We start from the raw sequence: 26,737 nt of genomic DNA on the forward strand, positions 1-26,737 counted from the left end.
CTGTGTGTACATGTAAATATGACCAGGAAGTGAAACATTGGGCCATTTGCATGCAGTGTGTGAGACATGTGATTTCAGTGTGTAGACAGCGGTATGACAGCGGTGTGTGACAGACTAGCATGTTAATGTCACTGGTGCGTGACAGACAGGCATGTTATCCCATTATTACGCATTATTTTATGCTGTAACTATAAAAAATAGCAGATATACAAGCTCACATCTGATATTTTTGAAAAATCGTGAAAATCTGTGCATCTTTGAACTCTCAAACTTTTTCATGTCAAGGACGTCCATAATTACATGTAGGCCTATTTGGCCACAAACCCCAATCTCAAAACATGTTGTTCCAGGGACCACCCTGAAGCAAATATTTGAGTACAAATGTTCGCTTTTAAAAAGATATATTCAATGCTATTTTTCAATTGTTAAAGCATAAAATAATTCTAGGCCTAAATGGCTTAATGTCACCGGTATGTGACTCTAACATGTTAATGTCACCAGCGTGTCCCAGACTCATACCTGCCCGCCGTAAGGGGGTCTCGTCACAGCCGTCGTTGGAGGAGGGAGGGGGGGAAGACATCCCAGGCTGAGAGGGAACGCTGGGGTCTGGAGCCAGCTCCCTGCAGGAACACACACATAATAAAAACAGTTGAAAATGGGGAACATACTGTATATACGTACAGTTGGATGGGGGTACATCATTGTGTAAACAGAGCTATGTTACATTTTGTCGTTATGTACAGCAGTGGTTCTCAACCTTTTCAGGCCGCGACCCACAAAATAATCACATTTTAACTGGGGACCCCCCCACCCTGATGAGAACTAATAGAGTTGAGGCATTACATTTTGTACAACACAATTTCTGCCTCTAATATCTGACAATTTGGTCAATGTACTGTAATTTGTCATTTTAGAGCTATTAAAAAGTCCTTAAATTGTCGCTTTAGAAATGTGCAGATACCCACTAAAACTTTATGTTTGTTTGTTTACTGTTGAGTGAGAAAACAATGTTGCACATTAAGGTAATCATCTGGGGACCCCCCAAAATAATGTGGGGACCCACAGGTTGAAAACCACTGATGTACAGTATATAGGGTATGATGATTCTTTTTGGAACAAATAGCAGCATTTATTTTTTTCTCAAAACAAATTTCATAGTATACAAATAGTTTGTATACACACACAAATAGTGACAGACATACAGATAGATTGATTGACTTTATTAGTCAGATATTATGTAAACAGCACAGTCAGACACTTATGCTGGTTGCACACTGCTGCGTTTTTTCGGCCGAATATAGGAGCGAATTTCGGAGCACGTAAATAAAGAAATCAACCTCACGTTATGTCAGTCACGTTTGCACACTGCCGCCCCGTTTCGTATTTATTATTCGGACCACTGGGTCTCCTCTCTATCTCTCTCTCTCTCTCTCCTTGCCCTGGAAAATGCATTTCGGTGTGCAACCAGCTTTACTGTAGGCTGAAAGGATAACAACAAAAAAGTCCTATGCTAAAGAAGGACTTCTTTCCAGTGTGGTCCTATAGACGGGTTTCTGGTCCACGTTACACTGATAAAACTAGATGCGTCCCTAGTCAAAAAATCCTTTAGGATTCCGATAGAAAAATCCTTTAGAAAATCCTATAGGATATCTTCTTATAGTATTATAAAATCCTTTAGAAAATCCCATTAAGAATCCTATAAGAATCCTTTACAGTTTTGGAACAGATCCTATTGGATATTTTCTTATAGGATAATAATCCTTTAGAAAATAGGATAATAATCCTTTAGAAAATAGGATAATAATCCTTTAGAAAATCCCATTAAGAATCCTTTACAGTTTTGGAACAGATCCTATTGGATATTTTCTTATAGGATAGGTGCCTTGCCTGGCTGCAACCTACCAACAGGGGGTGGTGTTGTGCTGACTGATTTATCAGGCTATCAGTGTTAAGACATACAGTATTAGATTTGACATTATCATTGACATCTTGAGTGAGATTCGAACTTACGACCTCCCGTGCTTGAATCCTGCCCTGAGCCTCTGCGCCACAGCTCCTGTTAGCAAGGATTGGTTTTTGGTCCTATTTGACATTTTATAGGATCCAATAGGATTTCCCCTACACAAATCCTATTGGATTTTTTCTTATAGGATTATTATCCTATAAGAAAATATCCAATAGGATCTGTTCCAAAACTGTAAAGGATTCTTATAGGATTCTTAATGGGATTTTCTAAAGGATTTTTCTATCCTATTGGATTTTTTTCTTATAGGATTATTATCCTATAAGAAAATATCCAATAGGATCTGTTCCAAAACTGTAAAGGATTCTTATAGGATTCTTAATGGGATTTTCTAAAGGATTTTTCTATCAGAAATCCTACAGTTCCAATAAAATCCTATTGGAACTTTGAAAAATCCTATTGGATTTCCAAAGTTAGATATAACCCAATAGGATCCTATTGGAACTTTACAAAATCCAATTGGATTTTGCAAAGTTCCAATAGGATCCTATTGGACTTTACAGAGTTAGATATAACCCAATAGGATCCTATTGGAACTTTGCAAAATCCAATAGGATTTTGCAAAGTTCCAATAGGATCCTATTGGACTTTCCAAAGTTAGATATAACCCAATAGGATCCTATTGGAAATTTGCAAAATCCTATTGGATTTTCTAAAGTACCGATAGAATCCTATAGGACTGTATTGGAAATTTGTGAAAAACCAATAAGATCCTATAGGATTTTCAAAATCCTATAGGATTATATTGGAAATTTCGAAGATCCTATAGGATTTTTTGACTAGGGGTGCGCAGGTTCGGTACCAAAATTAGCCAATGAAACCAGCGCTCCCCAAAACAACAGGTTTCGGGATTGGACGGAATTGATTACATGATACAGTCAGCTGTGCATTTAGTCTCAATGTTTGTAAACAAGAAACCTGTCTATGCTATAGCACTGGTTTCAGATCAACTTCATCGTCCCACAAGGGGAAATTAATTTGGTCCATTGCTACATACATAAAAACACCAAAAAGCCCACAGTAAAACAACAGAATTGCTCTACAAACACACACACACGTGTGGTATATGTCTGTGTGTGCGTCTGAGGGTATTTTCCATGTTTGACCATATGGCTCAAGGAACTAGAGAAACCTTTTTGCCTAGGAATTGCACAGTTCTCGATTCCTGTATTGAATTAGTGTTTGTGTTTAGTCATTATGATTAGAGGAACAAAGCTGAGGTGACTGATACATGACACACAAAATGAGAATGCTGCAACAACGCGATAAATAACTGTTGTGAAATCTGGGGTGACCTCACAGCCAAATGCTTATACCACAAGAAAATGGGATTTTTCCTCGAGTCATGACCCATACAAATGGGTCCCGACCCGCTGGGCAATTCTTTCAACATAAGATGCTGCATTCAAGTTCAGGAGAGTTTGGACAAGGCAATTCTCTTGAATGCTGCCTTCAGGTATGGCATGGAAAGAGGGGGCATTTGCATTTCTTTCACCATAGTAAAAACTGCATTCATGGTCTGACTCTGGAGAGGGCACTTTTTAGAGACGGATAAAAGGGCAGGGGCTCAAGCACCCTTTGATGTCTATGTGTGCACGTGTCTTGAATTCACGTACATTTTTGTTGCATTCCTAAGACAATCATTTGATGACTGGAGGCAGATTGAAAATGTAGTATAGTAAGGCTAGTAATACAATTAATAATGGGTGAGTTAGTTGTGCCAAGAGGCTAGAGAATTAACACTGTGTGTTAATGCTGCTTGCACATTGACACACCTGAATTTAACCAATTATTAATCTTATTAGCTGCAGCTGCGCTGTTTACATCACTGTGTAGTACTCTAAGGTCAGTCAGGTGGTGGGCGAAACCAAGACTCCTGAATTGATTTCCTGTATGTGTGAACCTCTCTTAATTCCATGGAGAAGTGAACACGACCACAGATTATAACTGATTCCTTCCAGTCACTTATGACCTTCCATAACCTGTATTGCAGGCACATGCACACACAGACATCGAAGGGGGCATGAGCCCCTGCCCTTTAATCCATCTGTAAAAAGTGCACTCTCCAGACCATGAATGCAGTTTTTACTATGATGTGAAAGAAACGCAAATGCCCCTCTTTCCATGCCACGAAGGCAGCATTCAAAAGTTAGTACAGCGTGGTATCGTAAGTACCGAAAATAGCCAACCTCCAAGGAGGTCGTCTATCGATATTTTCATCAAAAGGCCCTTTTAGAAATGTCAGCCCCTGCCTCTCTAACATTCTCTGCACGTCCCTGCTGTATTGTATGTATCATTAAACCCATTTAGGCCTAAAATTATTGAATGCTTTAACTATTAAAAAATAGCAGATATAGAGCTCACAGCGAGGCACTTGGTGCCGCGCTGCGAGCTTGTAGATCTGCTATTTTTGAAAAAGTCGTGAAAATGTGTGCAAATCTTTGAATATATGTATTTTCAAAGCGAACGTTTGTAACTCAAATTTTGCTTCTGGGGGGGTCCCTGGAACTAGATATTTTGAGATGGGGGTCCGTGGCCAAATACATATCATTCTGGGGGTCCTTCACATGAAAAGGTTTGAGAACCACTGACATAGTAGTCTCTCAAGAACAGACTAACTGAGCTTCAGTTAAGTGAAAAGGACCTTTTCTTTGACGATGGCTGGCCAGATTGCTAACATAGAAACATAGGGTTTTTCAAAAAAACCTTAGAAGGATTCAAAAGACACTTATAGAATCAGGTCAAAATTCGAATTTTCATGATTTTTCAAAAATAGAAGATCTACAAGCTCGCAGCGCGCTGTGAGCTTGTATATCTGCTATTTTTCAATAGATAAAGCATAAAATAATGATACACAAAGTACCCGTTCTAAACAGGTTAATATATGTGTGCGTGCGTGCGTTACCTGTAAGCCACAGGAGTTGCAGAGAGGGGGTTGGAGTTGGTTCTCTCCAGGGCCGCCTGTTTCTGCTTCTTCAGAATCACTTCCTGGAGTTTCTGTTTGACCAGGGAACTGGCCACCGCGCCTGTCAATCAACCGCACGACAGCCAGTCACAAACGAGATGGAAGAAGCAGAACTATTAGAAACATCTCACTGGTCTACCACTCTCATCCAGAACGTGTACACTCTGGTAGTATTTTCAAAGTGAGTTCTGACTTCTGACTCCAGTATCAGAATCTTCTGTTATAGCTAATTCATTTCCCAGCCATTCAGAGTATACCCAGGAGTAAAGCCCTTTGCACACAGGCGCGTTTATCCGCACGGATAAAACGGACAATTTAATTTTTATGAAAGAAAACAATGATTCTCTACGACCTCATGCACACCGGATCCGAATTAGCCGTGCGACGAGTGGCTGCGGCGTTTTTTTCTCGATCGAACCCAGTTCGATTTGTGTGTCTTGTCGCATGCGGTAAAAAACTCATCACTCCTTTTATGACTACTTTTGGGATCCGCAGCGCCGATTCCGCACAGCATTGCACACCAAATCCAATGCGTTTTATTCATGCAGCAAACGAAAAAAAACGCAACTGTCCTGTGTGCAAAGGGCTTAAAGGTCTTTACACACTGCTGCCTTTTTCGGGCCGAATATCGGAGTGAATTTCGGAGCATGTGAATAAAAAAATCAACCTCACGTTATGTCAGTCACGTCACGTTTGCACACTGCCGCCCGTTTCATATTTATTTTCGGACCAGGGTTGATTTTTTTTTTCCGATTTTCGCAACTGTCACCACTGGGACCTTTGCTCTCTCTCTCCTCTCTCTCTCTCTTTGGCCTGAAAAATGCTTTTGAGGATTTAGGATTTCCAAAACGCAACGAAAACACGCAGTGCAGTGTACAACCAGCTTAATTCAGGCGTTCCTTGGATGAAATCTCTATTTGCAGGGGTGAGATAGAGCAGTTAAGGGGTCCTTGGCCTGAAAACAATAGAGTGTCGACTGTTGTTGTTTGTGATTGCGACTGTAGGTCGCAGTTAACTATGAGAACGTCACATCTTGTCCGCACTTAAGTTCTTTGTATCTCTCTCTGTACTGCTTGGTTTGATCTTTTCTTTTTGACTGTTATGCTCTGACATCACTGTGATGTCAGGGGAACCACACTAACAGAATCCCTTTCATGCCCATAAATGGAGATCCATGATGTCATCAATATTAAGCCCATATCTGTGAATGCCAATATACATGTCAGCCTAACCAGTGTGGCTGGTGTTATGTTATGCAGAGGCGTCAATTGGGTATGACAAGGTATGGCAGCTGCCATACCTTACCTTGTATACAGGTAAGGTATGGCAACATGACTAGTGCATGCAAGACACCAGTCATGTTGCCATACCTTAGCTTTTGCTGAACTGACGCCACTGATGTAGGCTGACCTCGATTAGTCGACTAATCGATCGAAATGGGTCTTAGTCGACTAACAATTAATCTCTGAGTCGAATAATGTATTTTCTGTTTTTCTTTTTTTTTCTTCTTGTTTTGCATGATTCTACTGAGAGATTGGCCTAATTTGTTTGGGAAAAATATGAATCTAATACACACTTTTCATGTAAAGGTGCTTACCGGTCATTTCTGTGCAACAACAGTAGACCTATAGATGGTTTCTTGTTTAGAACCTAGCCTAGCTACATCACACTAGTGATGGCCAATGACTTGGCTCGACTATATAAATCAGTCGGGGGAAGCCCTATACACTGATGTTATGTTATGTTACACGACACAATGTGCTCTATACCATTTGTTATGTGTAGGAGGGGAGCTGAGTGTGTGTTTGATGTCGAGCCCCTCTGTGTGTGCACGTGCGTGCGTGCGTGCGTGCGTGCGTGCGTGCATGCGTGCGTGCGTGTGTGGAGGTGACAGGAGGTGTCATGACTGATAGGGTAAATATTGACCCAGGGACTGCTTGTGTGTGCACAGCCAGGCTATATTTAAACCCAGTGTTAAAATAACACGGGTCAATAACCAGACTGTTCTCCCCATATTTATGGTTCCGTACGTTTCATTGTAAAGGGTCCTAAACGACAGCGTTCCACAACATGCCTTTGTGTATTATTCATGTTTATGTAGCCTACTGGCTTCACACCTCTCGGTACGGGCACTCGCTTGCGCTAACCCCTGACACAGGGCACAAGACCACTACTGATACAATGGTTGTCAATGTTTATGACTTGTTTTTAATTTGTTTTCAGTGTTTCTAGTAGCAGCCTTATTCTCAATCAAATCTGCATTCCGTCGTCAGTCACGTCAGCACACTGAGTCTATTGGACGCTTATGTCCTTAACGTTCACAAGTGATTCTAAAGGGCTGTATTTTAAACATGCATGCACAAGTGACCGTACCACTGCCATTTATAAACATTTACAACTGAGAACCAATGTCAATACTATCAATCTATCACTAACAATCTGTCAATTGCACAATAATCATGTAAACAAGCTATTCAAAAGAGACAGAATCATGTTTTTTATAAGACAAATTACATTATTTTCTTTCTTTTTTTAAATAGAAAAATATATATATACCGGTATTTTTTTTTTCCAACAATTTTGGGGGACCCCCTGCAGTATCCGTGCGACCCCTTAGTGTTTAAGGGAACCAGACCAAGCATCCATACATGTGGTTCTCAACCTCTTCAGGCCGTGACACCCAAAACAATCATATTTTAACTGGGGACCCCCACATCCTGACGAGCACTAAGAGTTGAGGAATTACATTTTGTATAACACGGTTCTATTGTGAAAATAGCAGATCTACATGCTCAAAACGCCTGCAATGCAAGGCGTTGTGAGCATGTAGATCGACAATTTTCACAATTTCTGCCTCTAATATTTGACAATTTGGCCAATGTTTAATTTGTCATTTTAGAGGTATTAAAAAGTCCTTAAATTGTCACTTTAAAACTTTATGTTGGTTTATTTACTGTTGAGTGAGAAAACAAGGCTGCACATTAAGTTAATCATCACAGGTTGAGAACCATTGCATTACAGTATGTGTATGTTGAACGACATAAAGAGATGATTTGACTGAATTGTTTAAAGTCACGCTCTTAAAGGGGTCGTCATATTGGTGCTTTAAACTAAGTGTAATGGTGTGTTCAAACCTGGATAGTTCGAGCGGCGCGATTACATTCAAAGTGAGTGCAAAGACGAGACGTGATGCTATCACACAACATTAGCTTGTAAATCAGTTGATGTAGGCATGTGACACCGTGTGACACTCGAGCCAAATTCCAACGCTCAAATTTCTCGCTTCTCGCTTCCTCCGTCATCAGTCCTCCCGCATGGCAGTGTTATGGTGAAATTGGTGACCTGCCAAAATATGTGACAATCGTGTAGACACAATGCCAGGTCACCAATTTCACCGTAACACTGCCATGCTGGAGGACACATATGACGGAGGAAGCGAGGAGGCAGAGATTTGAGGGTGGGAATTTGCCTTCAGTGTGGGAAAAGATCCACGAGTGACGTAAGGTTGATGTCAGAAGGAAATGGCTGCCGTGCGATTAGTAATTATGGTCAGTGGAAGGATGTCATTAAGGAGAACTACAACTTGTTGTTTGTGTCAGCCAGTGGTTCTCAACCTGTGCGTCGGGACCCCCAGTGGGGGTCGGGAAATATAGAGTGTATAGAGGGTATCTGCACATTTCTAAAGTGACAATTTGAGGACTTTTTAAATACCTCTAAAACCAGTAAGACTCTCTAAATTGGGGGATAAGCGACCGTCAGGTCGCATACACAAACCTTAGAAGGCAATGGTAGCCAATCAGGAGGGAATATGGGAAATGGGACAGGTCCATGTTGATGACATGACTTTAGAGATACTGTGTACCGCTTTGCGTGATATTAGGGCGAAATCTGTAGTAGCAGTGTCCAAAAATGTGTTTTGCAAGAATCGGCCTCAAGGTGGTGCTTGAAGAGGGCCACGTGAGAAATGAGGGGTGGAGGTTGTGGTTTGGCAGCCAAGGAGTGTGTGTGCAATGTTTGGCATGGATCGGGGCAACGGTGGCGGAGATATGAGTAGGGCAAAAGTGTGACGTGACATGACTGACTGACAGACAGTGGAAGTTTTGATAGTAACTGCGACCTGATGGTGGCAATGACAAATTAAACATTGTCCAATTTGTCAAATATTAGAGGCAGAAATTGTGAAAATAGCAGATCTACATGCTCACAACGCCTCGCGTTGTGAGCATGTAGATCTGCTATTTTCACAATAGAACCATGTTATACAAAATGTAACGCCTCAACTCTAAAGCCCCGAACAGAGTCGGGTCCGCGGTGGAAGTAGTGTGGTGTAGTCTTTTTGAGCGTTAACGTTGTAGTTTTATGACTCAAAAAGACTACACCGCACTACACCGTGGTGGATAGACTTCCACCGCGGACCCGACTCTGTTCGAGGCTTAAGTGCACGTCAGGGTGGGGGGGGTCCCCAGTTGAAATATGATTATTTTGGGGGGTCTTGGCCTGAAAAGGTTGAGAACCACTGCTTTAAAGCCTGTAATAATGTGTGCATCCTCCTCCACTCACTCTGTTGACTCTTGTCCTTGTGTTTGAGCTGCTGCAGCTCCTGCTGCTTCTCCTGCTGCTCCTGCTCTCGCCTCCGCTGCTCCATGTTAAACTACACACACACACACACACACACACACACACACACACACACACACACACACACACACACACACACGCACACACACACAGGGATGAGGACAAACGCAGACATTTCGAGTGGTCTACAGCGGTATTGATTTCGTCGACTAAAACTATGACGAAAACTTTTTGTCGACTGTGTTTTTTTCACTGACTGAGTAAATAAAAACTAAGCTGTGATGACTAAAACTAAGACTAAATATATTGGCAATTTGGTCAACAAAATAAAAACTAAACTAAAACGTTAGGGAGGGACTAGTGGAGAAGAGAGTCATTTTATGTTTGGTTGCGCTCAGGTGTTGCACGCTGAAACTAGCTGATCTACAAGCTCACAACGCGTCGAGGCTGCGACGCATTGTGAGCTTGTACATCTGCTATTTTCAGCACACAACCAAGTGTAAAATCAGTCATTACGATGCCATTAAGGCCTGCCAAAATACATCTTATGATATTTAGTCGACTTAAATTAGACTAAAACTAAAACTTTTCAGGTGACTAAATTATGAGAAAAACTAACTTACATTTTATTCAAAAGACTATGACTAAAACTAAATCAAGATTTGCTGTCAAAAACAAATCTGGTCTACCACTTCAAAACTTCATACGTCCTGTCATTGGCAAGACAGTAGATTTCCAGTGAATTGGCAGAACGCTGAGCTTGTAGATCAGCTATTTTTGCTATTTTTATGACCTTCTCTGACTTTCAAAGTTTAAATCTACCCATGAAGGTGGATTCAGCTTTTCAATGGGAATGGAGAGGTTTCTGCAAAAATTGATTGATTGATTGATTGATTGATTGATTGATTATTTTATCAGACAAAAATGGAGAACAGTACAAGTATAGTCAATACAATTGAAATGTAGTACAGTACAAGTACATTTAAACACCCTGCCTAAAAGGAGCATCTCAAATAAGACGTTCTGCTGTCTTTTTTACGTTGGAAGCCCTCGGTATTTCATTCATGGACATAATAAATAGCAAGCAAAGAAAACATTCAATAATATCACAAAATACACTCCATTCTCCATAAAAATTAGATGAAGGGGGACACTGTGGGCGTGTTCTCTCCTCCCCGCCATCAGTGCCCACACCCTAGGTGGCGTTGGCAAAAGGGCCTTTCTGTGTGGAGTTAGTTTGCATGTTCTCCGGGTGTCTCCTGGGGTAGATACACTCACAAAAACATGGCAGTAATCCTGGTCTCTATACTGCTTCCTCCTGGCCAGCCAGGGCGCTACGTCCAACCGGGGAAGCTCCCCCCTGTCAGGTGACAAAAAGCGGCCTGCTCACTCCTCACTGGGCTCTCCCCAGGTTGGCAGAGGGAGAGCAGAGACCAGGATTACAGCTCAGGCAACAGAGCAGTGAAGTCTGACATCATTTACACATCCTACCTGGTTCACGTTTTTTCCCCCCCATTCTGAATTCCCATAGACTTTTTTTCATATTGCGTCATATAAGAACTGCGTTCCAAACACAAACAAATGATCTAAGCGGTTTGAGTCATATGGATATGAAGAATCAACTGATGGTGTGAAAACGCGAATGTTACTGTTGCCGAATTATCAAATATGAGTGACTATTGTCATAAACCATACAGAGCCACCTCGCCGACAATATCGCAAAGACTGTTTGTTTATTTTTGGACCGCAATGCTTCTATGAGACGATTTTAAATGACTCAGTGTTATTCTCCATAGAGAAATGACTTCCTTGGAACCGGGGGATGAGCGAGTCAAGTCATGACTTGGTTGTTCTATATGAGATGATTTTAAGATGACCCAATATTATTCTCCATGGAAAAATTACTTCTGTGAACCGGGGGAGGAGCGAGTCACGTCATGACTTCACTGCTCTATCGGCACTGGGTGAAAAAATGGGTTACAAAAAATCGTGCGATGAAAAGTATAGATTTGTATTTATTTTCTTTTTAATAGAATGGCAAACAGGGAAAGAAACCTGTGTAAAAGAGAAAAATCTCAGGAAAAGAGTACTAAAGCCTGACGACTCGAAACGATTGCTAAATCTTTAGCAATCAATCCTCTAACAGTTAGTGTGACATTTCATAACCGCCTTGAATGACCAAACATTCATTCTATTAATTTTATCGTCACTGTCGGGCAGAAACCTTGTATCTCCAAGTTTCAAAAATGTATGTTTTTTCGCAAAGTAAAGCCCTGCTTCATCATACAAGGCCGTCACACGAAGATAGTGAAAACAGCTGATCTACAAGCACACAACGCCTCGCAGCGCGAGGCATTGTGTGCTTGTAGATCGGCTGTTTTCACTAGTTTAAATCATTTTGAAAATGATAAATGCAAAACGAAACGTTTTGGACATTAAAGGTTTCCACCCGACAACAACGTTGTATTACTCTGTGCATTCTCCCCTCCCCTCCCCTCCCCTCCCCTCCCCTCCCCTCCTCTCCTCTCCTCTCCTCTCCTCTCCTCTCCTCTCCTCTCCTCTCCCCTCCCCTCCCCTCTCCTCTCCTCTCCTCTCCTCTCCTCTCCTCTCCTCTCCCTACCCGTATGTGCTGGTGCAGTTGCTGCTGGGAGAAGGGGGTGCAGGGCTGGGTGCTGAAGGGTCCCAGGAGCAGCGGGGGGTGGAGGGGGGTGAGGAGCGCCGTGTCCGAGCCGGGACGCATGCCCCCCCGCTCGCCCACACGCAGGTCCATGGAGAGAGAGAGACAGCCGCTCCGAGGAAGAGTCTGAGAGAGAGAGAGAGAGAGAGAGAGAGAGAGAGAGAGAGAGAGAGAGAATTTATTATTTTAATGATATTGTATTTCTTCTTTCATTTTGCACACATTTTTGTATGACTGCTTATGAATTATTTCTGAGAGAACACAATGAAAACATGCAACAGGTTCTCACCCCTAAAGCGTCATACAACCGACGCGTTGTGAAGTACTGTACTGCGTCGGACGATAGACGCTTTGGGATTGCCTACTGTTTCACGGGTTGGACGCATTGGGTGGTCTAAGAAGAAAGGAAAAAAAAGCAGTTCCCAAAGCGGGATTCGATACCGCTTTGAAGGGTTCACTGGTTTACCAGCCACCCGTCGCTACCGCTCACGCCACTATAAACGACGGAGGCACTGATGAACCCCAAGAGACGCCGCCGAGGGAGCGGTAGCGACCGAGTCGCCGCGGCGAACGGTGTGAACGGCGCATGAGCCGACTCAGCGGCGTTACCGAATTATGTGCCGTTATGGACAGAATAGTAAATTTTGACCAGGGGACTGCTTCCACGTCCGAATACGGCTCAAAGAAGGGACTACGTTATCATCCACGTTTTGTCAAAGATAAAAGCACAAAAAAACGTTCTCGTCCTAAAACTCTCCGTTCGCGTCCGACCGTAGACGCAATAGGTGTTCCCAAAGCGTCGCACGGGTGAAGCAGAAAGCGAGTTAGGAACGCGTCGGACGGGTGAAGCAGAGGGGGTGAGAATGGGCTGAAACAGGATATACTGACAAAGAGAGTACAACCTTGTGATTCCAACACACGCACAGTCGCACGCGCGCGCGCGCGCACACACACACACACACACAGTTTCTCATCTTCTCCGTTGCTGCCTGCAGTAATAACAGTTCACTCGCCCATGCGAGAATGTAGATCTGCTATTTTAGAAACATCTTGAAAATGTGTGCAAATCTTTTAATATGTATATTTTTGAAAGCAGACATTTGTAATGCAAATCCTATGCAAATCCTTCTTTCTCTTGGTCCCTGGAACTAAATATTTTCAGTTGGGGGTCCGTGGTCAAATACATATAATTCTAGGAGGTCCTTGACATGAAACAGTTTGAGAACCACTGACATAGAAACATAGGTTTTTCAGAAAACGGTTAGGATTTAAGTTAAGACTTTTTTTTAGGTATTTTTCATGCCTAAATGGGTTAAAGGAGGGGTCTTCAACGTTTTCAGGCCAAGGACCCCTTAGTTGGGAGAGAGATGAAGCAGGGACCCCCACAACCTGTTCATAGATTCCATATAGTTTCATCATTTGACAGCACAATCATCAGTGTATTTTGGATTCATGTCAATTTGTGTTATCAGATATTTAACCACTCGAACCGTCAATACTTAATAAACTTGACCTTTCACTCTGTACTTAGTCTGCTCTTTTTCCCCTCTATACCAAAGCTCTTTGCCAAAAATAGCCGATCTAAAAGCTCACAACGCCTCGTGCTGTAGATCTGCTATTTTTGGCTAAAGTTCTCAGAATATGGACGCAAGGTTTCAAGTGGTTAATGCAAAAAAGGTTTCTATCACTCAAAGATTTGGAGGACCCCCTGCAGTAACTCTGGGGACCCCCTAGGGGTCCCGGAAACCCCCTGTTGAAGACCCTTGGGTTAAAGGAACACTGAAGACTTCTTTGCGGTCTTTTTTCTCTCAGTTACAGTGAACACTTTGAAACACAATGCAAAGCCATTTTGTCTCTCTGTGTGTCTCTGTCGACTGGATCATTTCCATGTGTTTTACATGCTGTTGGGGTCTATTTGCATTGCATGGTTGAGTCAATGGGAAAGATTGCCTCATCCTGTGCTAAAAGCAGGATCCAGGAAGAGCACGCACGCACACACACAATCATGTCTAGGCACGCACACAATGGCCTGTGTGTGTGTGTGTGTGTGTGTGTGTGTGTGTGTGTGTGTGTGTGTGTGTGTGTGTGTGTGTGTGTGTGTGTGTGTGTGTGTGTGCGCGCGTGTGTGTGTATTTATATATATTTTTAGTACACACAGGAGGTAAAATTCACCTTAAGTCACATACAGACACACACACGCACACACGCACACACGCGCACGCGCACGCGCACACACACACACACACACACACACACACACACACACACACACACACACACACACACACACACACACACACACACACACACAGAGGCTATGTATGATGTCATGAGTTCAAGTTATTTCAAGACTTCCTTTGGCACATGCACACGCACGCATTTGTGCGCGTGTGTGTGCGCGCGCGCGCGCGTGCTTGCGTGTGTGTTGTGTCTCAAATGTCGCTGTGAACTAAACCTGGCTCATACAGTATGGCTGGACTGCTGCCAAACGAGGTGAGAGAGAAGAGAATGTCGCCGTTGTCGGGTGGAAACCTTGTATGTCCAGAACCGTTCGTTTTGCATTTATCATTTCTAAAATGATTTAAACTATTGAAAACAGTCGTCTGTTTTCACTACTTTTGTGCGACGGCCTTGTACAATGAAGCAGGGCATTACTTTGCGGAAAAAAAAACGTATACATTTGAAACTTGGAGATAAAAGGTTTCCACCTGACAACGACAATATTAGGGGAGAGAAACAGCTACGTTTTATAGTCAAGCACGCACGCACACACACACACACACACACACACACACACGCACGCACGCGCATGCACGCACACACACATGCTTGTACAGTGACACAGTGATGTAATCTCTATAGTTTCCACATGAGAAAGAGATCCCTGATCCCTATGTACACAAAGAGGAATGTGTGTGTGTGTGTGTGTGTGTGTGTGTGTGTGTGTGTGTGTGTGTGTGTGTGTGTGTGTGTGTGTGTGTGTGTGTGTGTGTGTGTGTGTGTGTGTGACATTGTGTGGAAAGACAAAGAGAGTGAAGAGAGAACCATGAAGAGGCCAATAAATGAGACTGATTTGACTAAGACTAGCAGAGAGCATCTCATTGCTACCGCATTATATACAGCCAACACAGATCAGCCAACACAGGGATGCTGACAGAACCCTCGCTAAAAAAAAACAGGACAAAAATCCACTCGTCCTAGACAATTCGCCCTCCTGGCCCCCAAACTGTGGAATAAACTCCCTGTCGCACTAAGAACTACAGACTCACTCCCTAGCTTCCATTAGAACTACAGACTCACTCCCTAGCTTCCATTAGAACTACAGACTCACTCCCTAGCTTCCATTAGAACTACAGACTCACTCCCTAGCTTCCATTAGAACTACAGACTCACTCCCTAGCTTCCATTAGAACTACAGACTCACTCCCTAGCTTCCATTAGAACTACAGACTCACTCCCTAGCTTCCATTAGAACAACAGACTCACTCCCTAGCTTCCATTAGAACTACAGACTCACTCCCTAGCTTCCATTAGAACTACAGACCCACCCCCTAGCTTCCATTAGAACAACAGACTCACTCCCTAGCTTCCATTAGAACTACAGACTCACTCCATAGCTTCCATTAGAACTACAGACTCACTCCCTAGCTTCCATTAGAACTACAGACTCACTCCCTAGCTTCCACCCTGGACTGAAGACTCACCTCTTCAGACTCCACCTAAACCCATAGCACTACTTTAACACTCCCCCTTCCCTCAATGACCACCAATGACCATACATGAAGCTAGATTTTATTTTATAGGGTTTTTAGACGTGTTTTACTAATTAGGTGCGTGGTCTACCTTTGTTACTGTTTTTCTAGATTGATATTCCTATGCATTTGTTATATTGTTGTTAATTTACTGAAATATTATCTTGCATTTTAAACTTGGTTTCAGTAAAAAAGGAACCTCTCAGGTGCAGTATTCATGGGTTGCATTTGTAGTCCTACACCAGCCATGTTGAGGACCAACACAGGTGTTCTGATTATGCCAATCAGACACATTGAAAAACCTGTGTTGGTCCTCAACATGGCCGTTTAGGACTACAAATGCAACCCATGAATAGTAACTCGGCATGTTTTTAAAAGCTTTTATTTCTCCAGAAACTATGTTTTAGCAAATTCAACATCAAAAAGTCGAAACCAAGGCAGAAAGAGCCTGCTGGTTGGTCAGTCAGGGACCAATCAGAAGGCTGACAAAGGGTGAATTGTAATACCCTTTCAAGTTAAATGAACACTGGTGAAATGACAGTGTGTGGAGCATTTTTCCCGCTAATGGGTTTATTCTTAGATTTGACATTTCCCTTTTTGTTGGATGACCTACAGTATCTCCAGCAAGTTTCAAATCTCTGCCAGTTGATTTGAACGCTGTACTGAAATGGACTGGAATCCACTGACTTCCTCCAACACCACATACACACTGGAATGCTTTGTAAACTGTACTGCAATGTCTATTATATTGTTAGATATGGACTAAACGTAGGACACATTATTTGGTGCTATTGTCTATTTTAGTCGGTCTGTATATCTGTCTATTAGGGCATTCACGAATAGTGATTTTTAGTATTTGAATTACTCAACCTCAAAGTATTCGAATAGTTGAATATTCAAAAGGACTGGCCAAACTGTCAAATATTAAGAAAGCAAGAGGCGAACCGAGTCACTTTAAATGTAATACCTACAATTCCAAGTGCTTGTCAGGGTGGGGGTCCCCAGTTCAAATATGTTTATTTTGGGTGTCATAGCCTAAAAAGGTTGTGATGTCACAACGATGTGATGTCACAACAGGTCAGCAGCTCTATAGACATTGAGGCGTTACTCACTCACGGACGGACAAGATGTGACGTATTTCATAATACCTTGAATGATTACTATCATCTTTCATTTTGGTGACGTTAGGGCTGTCACAATTATTACATAATCGCCTAATCGCAATTATTTGACATAATCGTCATAATCGTTTACATGTTGAAACATGTTCAAATTTTCCAACATTTTCAAAAAATTGTGGAAATAGCAGATCTACAAGCTCGCGGTGTGAGCTTGTAGATCGGCTATTTCCACTATCAATGTTCTTTTTCAAGTGTAAAGATGTCAAATCTGTCAGTAATTTCTTTGTATATTTAGGTTGTGTGTCATATCTGCCATGTGCAACTTCAAAGCCTACAAGCCAAACAGAAATGTAATTGTCAACAACAAAAACACTATTAAATCGCAATTATTTGAGAGACAAGTAATCGTCATGTGAAATGTCATAATCGTGACAGCCCTACGTTCACGCGAGGTTGAAGGCTAAGAGAATATATATCACATGTTATTGTCAACTTGCCAAAAAGTGTCAAGGCCACTCCAGGTCGTTTGTGTCACACAAGATGAGTTACACCTGAGGAAAATATTGACCCGAGTGTTTACCTTAACTGCTATCACTTGCAGAAACTCAGTGTGTGTGTGTGTGTGTGTGTGTGTGTGTGTGTGTGTGTGTGTGTGTGTGTGTGTGTGTGTGTGTGTGTGTGTGTGTGTGTGTACGTGTGTGTGTGTGTGTACGTGTGTGTGTGTGCGTGTGTGCAGTGGTGTAAAGTAATTAAGTACTTTTACTTAAGTAATGTACTTAAGTAATTTTGAGGTATTTGTACTTTACTTGAGTTTTTCCAATATTCAACATTTTTACTTCTACTCCACTACATCTGGGATCCAAATATTGTACTTTTACTCCACTACATTTATTTGAAAACTTGAGTTACTAGTTACTTTGCAGATATAAATTATGATATTATAAAACATACATAAACCACTTTAGCCCTATTCTATACCTTGGCTATTTTCAAATATTTTGTACTTTTACTTTTACCACTTTAAATACATTTTGATGCCAATACTTTTGTACTTTTCCTCAAGTACATTTTGAATTCTGAACTTCTACTCTGACGGAGTATTTCTAGAACGCAGTATCGATACTTTTACTTACGTAAAACATTTGAGTACTTTTCTTCCACCACAGCATGTGTGTGTGCGTGCGCTCGTGCATGTGCATGCATGTGTGTGTAACTAAGGTGTGTGTGTGGTACTGGTGCTGTGCTGTGCTGCTGTGTCATGACTGGTCAGACTGGTAGAACGAGGCTGAGAACGACACTCTCTCCCTTTCTGTGTGTCTCTCTCTCTCTCTCTCTCTCTCTCTCTGTCTCTCGCTCTCATTCTGTGTCTCTCTTTCTCTCTGTCTCTGTATCCAGTGGTGGATAAAGTACTCAAATGTTTTACTTAAAGGAGCTATAGTCAACTTTTTCTTGAAAAACGGATGCTAAAATAAAAAATGTGTTTACATCCTAGTCTAACACTATCAAAGAATAGACTAGAATGTAAACAAAGTGTCGGTCTGACAATGGCCAAAAAGAAAAAGACTATAGCTCCTTTAAGTAAAAGTATCAATACTGCAATATAGAAATACTCTGTAAGGGTGCCCTCACACCAAAATACCTATGAGAGTGGAATCCGCGTTCTGCCAATGCATTTCAATGAGAAGGGAGCGTTTTTTGCAGAAATCCTCTGCTGGCATGAAACCGCTTCACTCTCATTGAAATGCATTGGCGGAACGCGGATTCCACTCTCATAGTTGAAATGCATTGGCGGATTCCACTCTTTTGGTGTGAGGGCACCCTTACAAGTAAAAGTCCAGAATTCAAAATATAATTGAGAAAAAGTACGAAACTATCGGCATCAAAGTGTACTCAAAGTACCAAAATTAAAAGTACAAAATCTTTGAAAATAGCCGATCTACAAGCTCACAACGTGTCGCATGTAGATCTGCTATTTTCAAACAGCCTAGGTATAAAATAGGGCTAAGGTAGTTAATGTATGTTTTTTTTATATTATCATTTATATCTAGAAAGTAACTAGTAACTAACGTTTTCAAATACCGTAAGTGGAGTAAAAGTACAATATTTGGATCTGAGATGTAGTGGAGTAGAAGTAAAAGTACTGAAAACTGGAAATACTCAAGTGAAGTACAAATATCTCAAAACTGTACTTAAGTACAGTACTTAAGTAAATGTACTTACACCACTGTCTGTCTCTCTCTCTCTCACACACACACACACACACACACGCGCGTACACACGCACGCACGCACGCACCCACGCACGCACGCACGCACACACGCACGCACCGTTCTTCTGTTTTAATTACACATTAAGATAAACACCGCAATGGTGTTAAATATTCACTGCAAGATTAGCATGCACGCACGCACACACAGTTTCCTCCTCCCCCACTCTGTCATCTCTCCGCGTCCATCCATCTTTCATTTACCCATAATCCCTCTCACCACCGCGGCGGTGAGAGGGACATACGGAGGCAGAAGATCACAAAGCAGAATGTCAACACGACCTGCAGTCACTCTGCACACGTTATGGACGCAGCGCTGACAGCCCGCGCCACGCCGCCACACACACACACACACACACACACACACACACACACACACACACACACACACACACGCACACACACACAGGGTCAACAACCAATTCAAAAGACGGCGTGTCACCAGAGGCGTCACACTGGGGGGGAGTGGGACTGAGTTACCAGGGCCCAAGGTGGAGGGGCCTTAATTATTTTATACTTTATCTATTGAAAAATAGCAGATATACAAGCTCGCAGCACGGCACCGAGTGCCGCGCTGCGAGCTTGTAGATCTGCTATTTTTTTAAAGTCGTGAAAATGTGTGCAAATCTTTGAATACGTATTTTTTTAAGCGAACATTAATTTTGTAACTCAAATTTGGCTTCTGGGGGGTCCCTGGAACTAAATATTTTGAGATGGGGGTGCGTGGCCAAATACATATCATTCTGGGGGTCCTTCACATGTAAAAAATGTGAGCACCACTGACATAGAAACATAGTTTTTTCCAAAAACCTTAGAAGGATTTGAAATATTCAAGGACTTGCACAAATGTTCACGATTTTTCAAATATAGCAGATATACAAGCTCACAGCGCGGCACCGAGTGCCGCGCTGTGAGCTTGTAGATCTGCTGTTTTTCAACAGTTAAAGCACAGAAATGTGAGTGAATCCTTGTACCCAGGGCCCAGAATTTGGTGCGAAGCCCCTGCGTGTCACATATCCAAATATACCTTCAACAACTACTGTTTTATCTCTGAATGTGTGCGTGCACATGTGTGTGTGCGTGCGTGTGTGTGTGTGTGTGTGTGTGTGTTTCACGGAGCATTGGAATTCCAATCCCAGCGAGCTGGGTTAGAGGTTGCACTCACTAATGGCTGCGTATCCTTTTACACAAGGAGCAAAGGTTAACAATTTGAGAGAGGAGAGGAGAGGGGTTTCCAGAAACCTACAAAGTCTAAGAAAGGGGTCTTCAACAGGGGGTCCGGGACCCCTATGGGGTCCTCAGAGTTCCTACAGGGGGTCCTCCAAATCTTTGTGTGATAGAATTTTTTTTTTCTCCTTTATTATATTTAACCACTTGAACCCTAGCGTCCATATTCTGAGAAAATAGAATATGAGAAAATAGCAGATCGGCTATTAAGACATTTGGTGTAGAGGGTAAAAAGAGCAGACTAAGTACAGAGTGAAATGTCAAGTTACAGGTATGTATATACCGGGTCCCTCATGGGAAAACACTAATTGACATGAATCCAAAATATACTGACGATTGTGCTGTCAAACAATGAAACTATATGGAATCTATGAACAGGTTGTGGGGGTCCCTGCTTCATCTCTCTCTCAACTAAGGGGTCCTTGGCCTGAAAACGTTGAAGACCCATGGTCTAAGAACATACTGTACAGTAGTACTTAGCTGCTCAAAAAACGTAAGCTGCTCAAAAAACAACATATAACCACATAACACAAAACATCACCGGACAGATCATCAGGACCCCACTATTTACAGAAAACCATCCTAGCGACGGGTGCGATTGCTTAGCAGATTGTTTAGTGCAGCGATGGCTGAGGGGACAACACTCCTGCTAAACCGTACCTTGTGCCACGTCAAGGTTCTGTATCCATGCCCCGATGGCAAGAGGTCGAAGTAGCAATACAGTGGATGATCAGTGTCATTTGTTATTGACAGTGCTAAGCGTGTGATGAATTTGAACGATAAGGCCGTTCAAATCAGCAAGTGTAGGGGTGAGAACTGGGAAGTCCGATGATCTTGGAAGCAATACGGGTAATACTGTAGAGTTTGTTTCTGTTAGGCATGGACAAATGAACTAATAAATAGCAGCACTCACTTCACACTGGGTGTGATTTTTATGCTGACCACTGTTCTCTTCCCTGTGTATTGATTCTTTTGCACACAGATAAGAGTCTAAGGCCTAGCATCGAGTTTGGTCGACTTTTGACATTCCGTGAATTCCTTCGACAGGTTACAGTTCAGCATGGGGTAATCATGGCAAGCGTATCTCCCTCCGTGTCCCTGTATCACCCCCCTCACCCAGGGCGGATAACGGCCCTCTCCCCATGACCTTCATCCATCAGTCCATCCAACCTCCACACATCCAAACCCTCTCTCAGTCTCGGCTGCCAGAGAAAATGTTGGCATTGTACATTTCTCTGCAAACCACAAGCTAAGGTGAATGTTGATGTTTTTTGAACCAACAAGAAGCAAACTATGTTTGTCAACCCAATCCCAGATCTCCAAGTCTCTGGCGATTGGGTTGCTCAGAAGACGGACCTCTCCCGGAGCGTATAACCGTGTCTCTGAGTGTGTGTGAGTGTGTTAGTGTGTGCTGTGTGTGTGTGTGTGTGTGTTTGAACTGTGTGTGTTTGTGCTGTGTGTGTGCGTGAGTGCATGTGTGTTTAAAGGGATATTTCATTTAATCGTCTAATCAGGCTTTTATGAACACCCTGGACAGTTTTTATTTAGCTTGATTCAATATTTAGATATTTGATGTAAATGTTATCAGGCCCTCCAGGCCCAGGGCCTCTCCCAATACACACCCATTGAAACCTCAAACTCCATTTAAACCATGATAGATTCATTAAAAACACCTTTTTTTTCAATAACCTTTTCATTTATTTTTAATAATTCTTTGGGAAAATGGAAAATGTTAAATACAACACGGCCTGCTCATGTATTAGGAGGGTATAAGAGTCACCGGAAAAAATAATGGGTGTTTTTAATGAACCTATCATGGTTAAAATGGAGTTTGAAGCTACAATGGGTGTGTATGGGGAGAAGCCCAGGAGGAGGAGGGCCTGGTAACATTTACATCAAATATCTAAATATTGAATCAAGCAAATTAAAAACTGTTCAGGGTGATCATAAAAGCCTGATTAGACGATAACATTACCAAAAGTTTTTTTGAAAGTGAAATATCCCTTTGCATCTTGAGAGCTTTCTTTCAGCTGAACTGCAACCCGACACCGCTGTCCTTCCTTTGTGTTCCAGCTAATAAAAGGTGCGTACGTGTGCGTCCGGGCACCTATAAGGTGCACGTAGAGAGAGGACATTCATTCCCAGCAATAAACAACTCAAAGAAAGTGCCTCAGGCACTCATAACTAAGTAATACATTGACAGAGGGACAGACAGACAGACAGACAATCATTATCATCATCACAATCACAATCGTAGGGCTGTCACAATTATGACATAATCGTCTAATCGCAATTATTTGACATTCGCAATTATGTTGCCATAATCGTCATAATCTTATACATTTTGAAAAATATTCATATTTTCAAACGCGTCGCAATGCGACGCGTTGTGAGCTTGTAGATCGGCTATTTCCACTATCTTTTTTTTTTTTATATAATTTTTTATCCCACGATTTTGTAACCCATTATCACCCACTGCCAATTGCCTATGTAATCCTGGGCTCTGCTCTCCCTCTGCCGCGCCTGGAGAGACAACAGACTGACCTCATGCTTTCTTCTACTATATGCATGTAGTCCAAGTTTTTTTTTTTTTTCACCTGACAGGGGGGATTTCCGTGGGATGGACGTAGCGCGTGGAAGGAACACGTTATTCCATATCCTTTCCCCTCCATCAGGCGCCCCGGCTGGCCAGGGGGGAGGCATTATTGAGACCAGGATTACTGCATGTTTTTGTGAGGGTATCTACCCTAGGAGATACGGGGAGAACATGCAAACTCCACACAGAAAGGCCCTAGGCTATTTCCACTATATCAATGTTCTTTTTTAAAGTATAAAGTCGTCAATTATGTCTTTGCATCTTTGTATATTTAGGTTATGTGTCATATCTGCCATGTGCAACTTCAAAGCCTACAAGTCAAACAGAAATATAATTGTCAACGACAAAAATACAATTAAATCGTTGATCGCAATTATTTGAGACAATTAATCGTCATGTAAAATGTCATCATCGTGACAGCCCTACACAATCGTAATCATAATAAAAAGTAAAGAAGTACTGACACACGGAATGCATGTGTGTGTGTTCGCGTGCATACAGTATTTGCGTGCGTGGCGCGTGTGCATTTTGTGTGCACGTGCGTGTGACAAACATACAGCACTTCTTTGCAGGGAATTCGTGATTCCGCAGAAGTGCAAGTCATCTTATATCTCTGTGCCAAAGCAAACTGCAGCCCTGTCGTCTAAACTAAACACTAACACGTTACACACTGTTGGTTCAAGAGTGTGCAAATGGACCCGTAAGGGGTCCATTTGGTTACATTTGTACACAGGGGCATCACAAGGGGGAGGAAAGTGGGACTGAGTTACTAGGGCCCAAGGTGGAGGGGCCCTAGTAACTTTAGCTATTGAAAAATAGCAGATATACAAGCTCACAGCGCGGCACCGAGTGCCGCGCTGCGAGCTTGTAGATCTGCTATTTTTGAAAAAGTCGTGAAAATATGTGCAAATCAGGGGCATACTGTAGTTCCGCCGATTTAAAATGATTCCAATACGGAACTAAAACTTCCTATGGTTGGCCGCTAGTTGCGCTGTTTCCCCCCCCGGCCGATCGCAAAAAGAATTGTTCTCCATTGGACCCCATTCATTTTCCCCTTTCGTTTTCTAACCTTAATTAACATTTTCATAAATACTTTATGGTTCCTATCGCTAGTTACAAATTGCCTTTCAATCTCCATGATATGTGTTTTGTGAAAATACGGTCCCATTTATGTTAAAATTGATGATAAAGTTGCGGGGGGCGTGGCCAACTAAGTTGTGTTCTTCTTCGTGTGCTGTATTTCGGGAGGCTCCGACCACATTCTCCCATGTATCCCTGCGGTTGCACGTGACCGTTGGCAGCCAATAGCCTCCTCTGATCGCATTTCAATCTATGATGGCAACGCAACACCCATGCCAAGGACACAAAATACTTCATTTGCTCTGCATAGAAACCAATGGCTTCGCACTGTCCATATATTTTACGGTCTACGGTCTTTTGTAACTCAAATTTTGCTTCTGGGGGGTCCCTGGAACTAAATATTTTGAGATGGGGGGTCCGTGGCCAAATACATATCATTTTGGGCGTCCTTCACATGAAAAAGTTTGAGCATCACTGACATAGAAACATAGGTTTTTCTTGCACACATTTTCACAATTTTTCAAAAATAGCAGATCTACAAGCTCGCAGCGCGGCACTCGGTGCCACGCTGTGAGCTTGTATATCTGCTATTTTTCAATAGTTAACATTCATGGGGGGGCCCACAGTGAATCCTAGTACCCAGGGCCCAGAATTTGGTGTGACGCCCCTGTTTGTACACTCCCAGAGTTACAAATGGCTACAATAACACGGAGGATTTTACTGTTTGAAGAGCTGGCTTTATGAACTAAAAACATTAAGTGCATAAAAGTCTCGCTTGTTTCTTTTGGGAGCCTCTGGAAAAACATCACCGATCTACACAATGATTTCATCTTTATTCGACAATATTAACGTTATGCTGAACCGGTTCCAATGGTATGCAAGAGGCACACTCAGTAGTATATTTATCCATTCTCTGCTGCTATATACTGTCGATTTTGTTCGTTTAAAAGCAATATTTTCCCTCGAAACATTCCGTGCAGATTCCGTTCTGGTGTAGGGCATTAACGAAAAAGTCGACAAGTCGACTTCATTGCACAAGTCGACTCCCACCTGAGATAGTCGTAAGTCGAAGTTGAAAAAAAAAGAAATACTTTCTATTGTGAAAATAACAGATCTAATACATGCTACGATGCGAGGCGTTGTGAGCATGTAGATTGGCTATTTTCACAATTTCTGCCTCTATATATTTCACAATTTGGACAATGTTTAATTTGTCATTTGAGGCATTAAAAAGTCCTTAAATTGGCACTTTAGAAATGTGCAGATACCCTCTATACACTTACATTTTATGTTGGTTTGTTTACAGTTGAGTGAGAAAACAATGTTTAACATTAAGTTAATCATCTGGGGACCCCCCAAAATAACTGGGGGGGGGGGGGGGGGGGGGGGGGTCGTGTGTGATGTGATGACGTCATCAAACGATAAAGTCGAATTCAACTCAACTTTTTATTGAGTCGAGTCGACTTGCAAAAATCACAAGGCGTTAAAGCCCTATTCTGGTTATAAGCGGCTTGAGAGTTTTTACTTACTGATGTGTCTTATACACACTACAAGTACATTAAGAGTAAAATGCTTAGCTGATTCTTCAAATCAAATTTGTAACAGCATTAATAAACGATAACAAGATAATTAACTAATAAAATAAAGAATAGCAGTGATGATTAACACCAGGGACGTGCAGAGAATGTTAGAGAGGCAGGGGCTGAAATATCTAAACGGGCCTTTTTGGTGGAAATATCGAAAATAGCAAAAATAAAATACTTTCGGTGATTGATACCACACTGGACTAAGCATAATCAAGTCAATACTGGAGATACGGCATAATGGCATGGATTTCTACACAGAGAGGGCAATTCTTTCAACATAAGATGCTCCATTGAAGTTCAGGAGAGTTTGGACCTGGCAATTCTCTTGAATGCTGCTGCCTTCAGGATATGGCATGGAAAGAGGGCATTTCACCAAAGTAAAAACTGCAATCATGGTCTGGAGAGGGATAAAAGGGCAGGGGCTCGAGCCCCCTTTGATGTCTATGTGTGCACGTGCCTGATTAACACTCCTGCCCAGGAGGTCTGTCCTTTATCGAGACAACGTCAATTAATATTCACTCATCCTGTTTCTTAATCCTCATAAACATCGTCTACCTGTCTCATCACTCAAGACGGTGAACAACGAGCGTAACCCACACTGAGACGACGTCCCCTATGACCTAATGTGACAAGGCACTCAAGTTCAAGCAACAAATTGTTCCGTTGGTGTCTTCAAATCTTGCCCGACAAGTTTAAACAAAGTTTATGAAATGCATCATTGTTGACTTGTCACTCACGACTCACCGCCGCAGTTTAGATTAAGTCATAAAGCGAGCGAGGAATGCAAGAATGCTTCCTCAAGTGACACCATGAGGACAGACACAAACAAAGCATGGCACGTCGTCACCTTGCATCGGGGGAAAGCC

General features: G+C 42.3%; 1 protein-coding gene across 1 annotated transcript in view; it reads right to left on the reverse strand.

The window, feature by feature from the left end:
- The window catches only part of hdac7a (histone deacetylase 7a), a 122,733-nt gene that overhangs the window by 52,132 nt on the left and 43,864 nt on the right, over positions 1-26,737 (reverse strand). Inside the window, exons 2-5 of the mRNA XM_080733992.1 lie at positions 12,187-12,369; positions 9,549-9,639; positions 4,929-5,049; positions 520-620 (exon numbers count right to left, since the gene is read on the reverse strand). Of these exons, the coding sequence (XP_080590118.1) occupies positions 520-620; positions 4,929-5,049; positions 9,549-9,639; positions 12,187-12,336 (463 nt within the window). The 5' untranslated portion in view covers positions 12,337-12,369. The remainder of the gene's footprint in view (positions 1-519; positions 621-4,928; positions 5,050-9,548; positions 9,640-12,186; positions 12,370-26,737) is intronic.

The sequence above is a fragment of the Nannobrachium achirus genome (genome assembly GCF_963921795.1).
Source record: "Nannobrachium achirus genome assembly, chromosome: 9".
Taxonomy (NCBI): Eukaryota; Metazoa; Chordata; class Actinopteri; order Myctophiformes; family Myctophidae; genus Nannobrachium; species Nannobrachium achirus.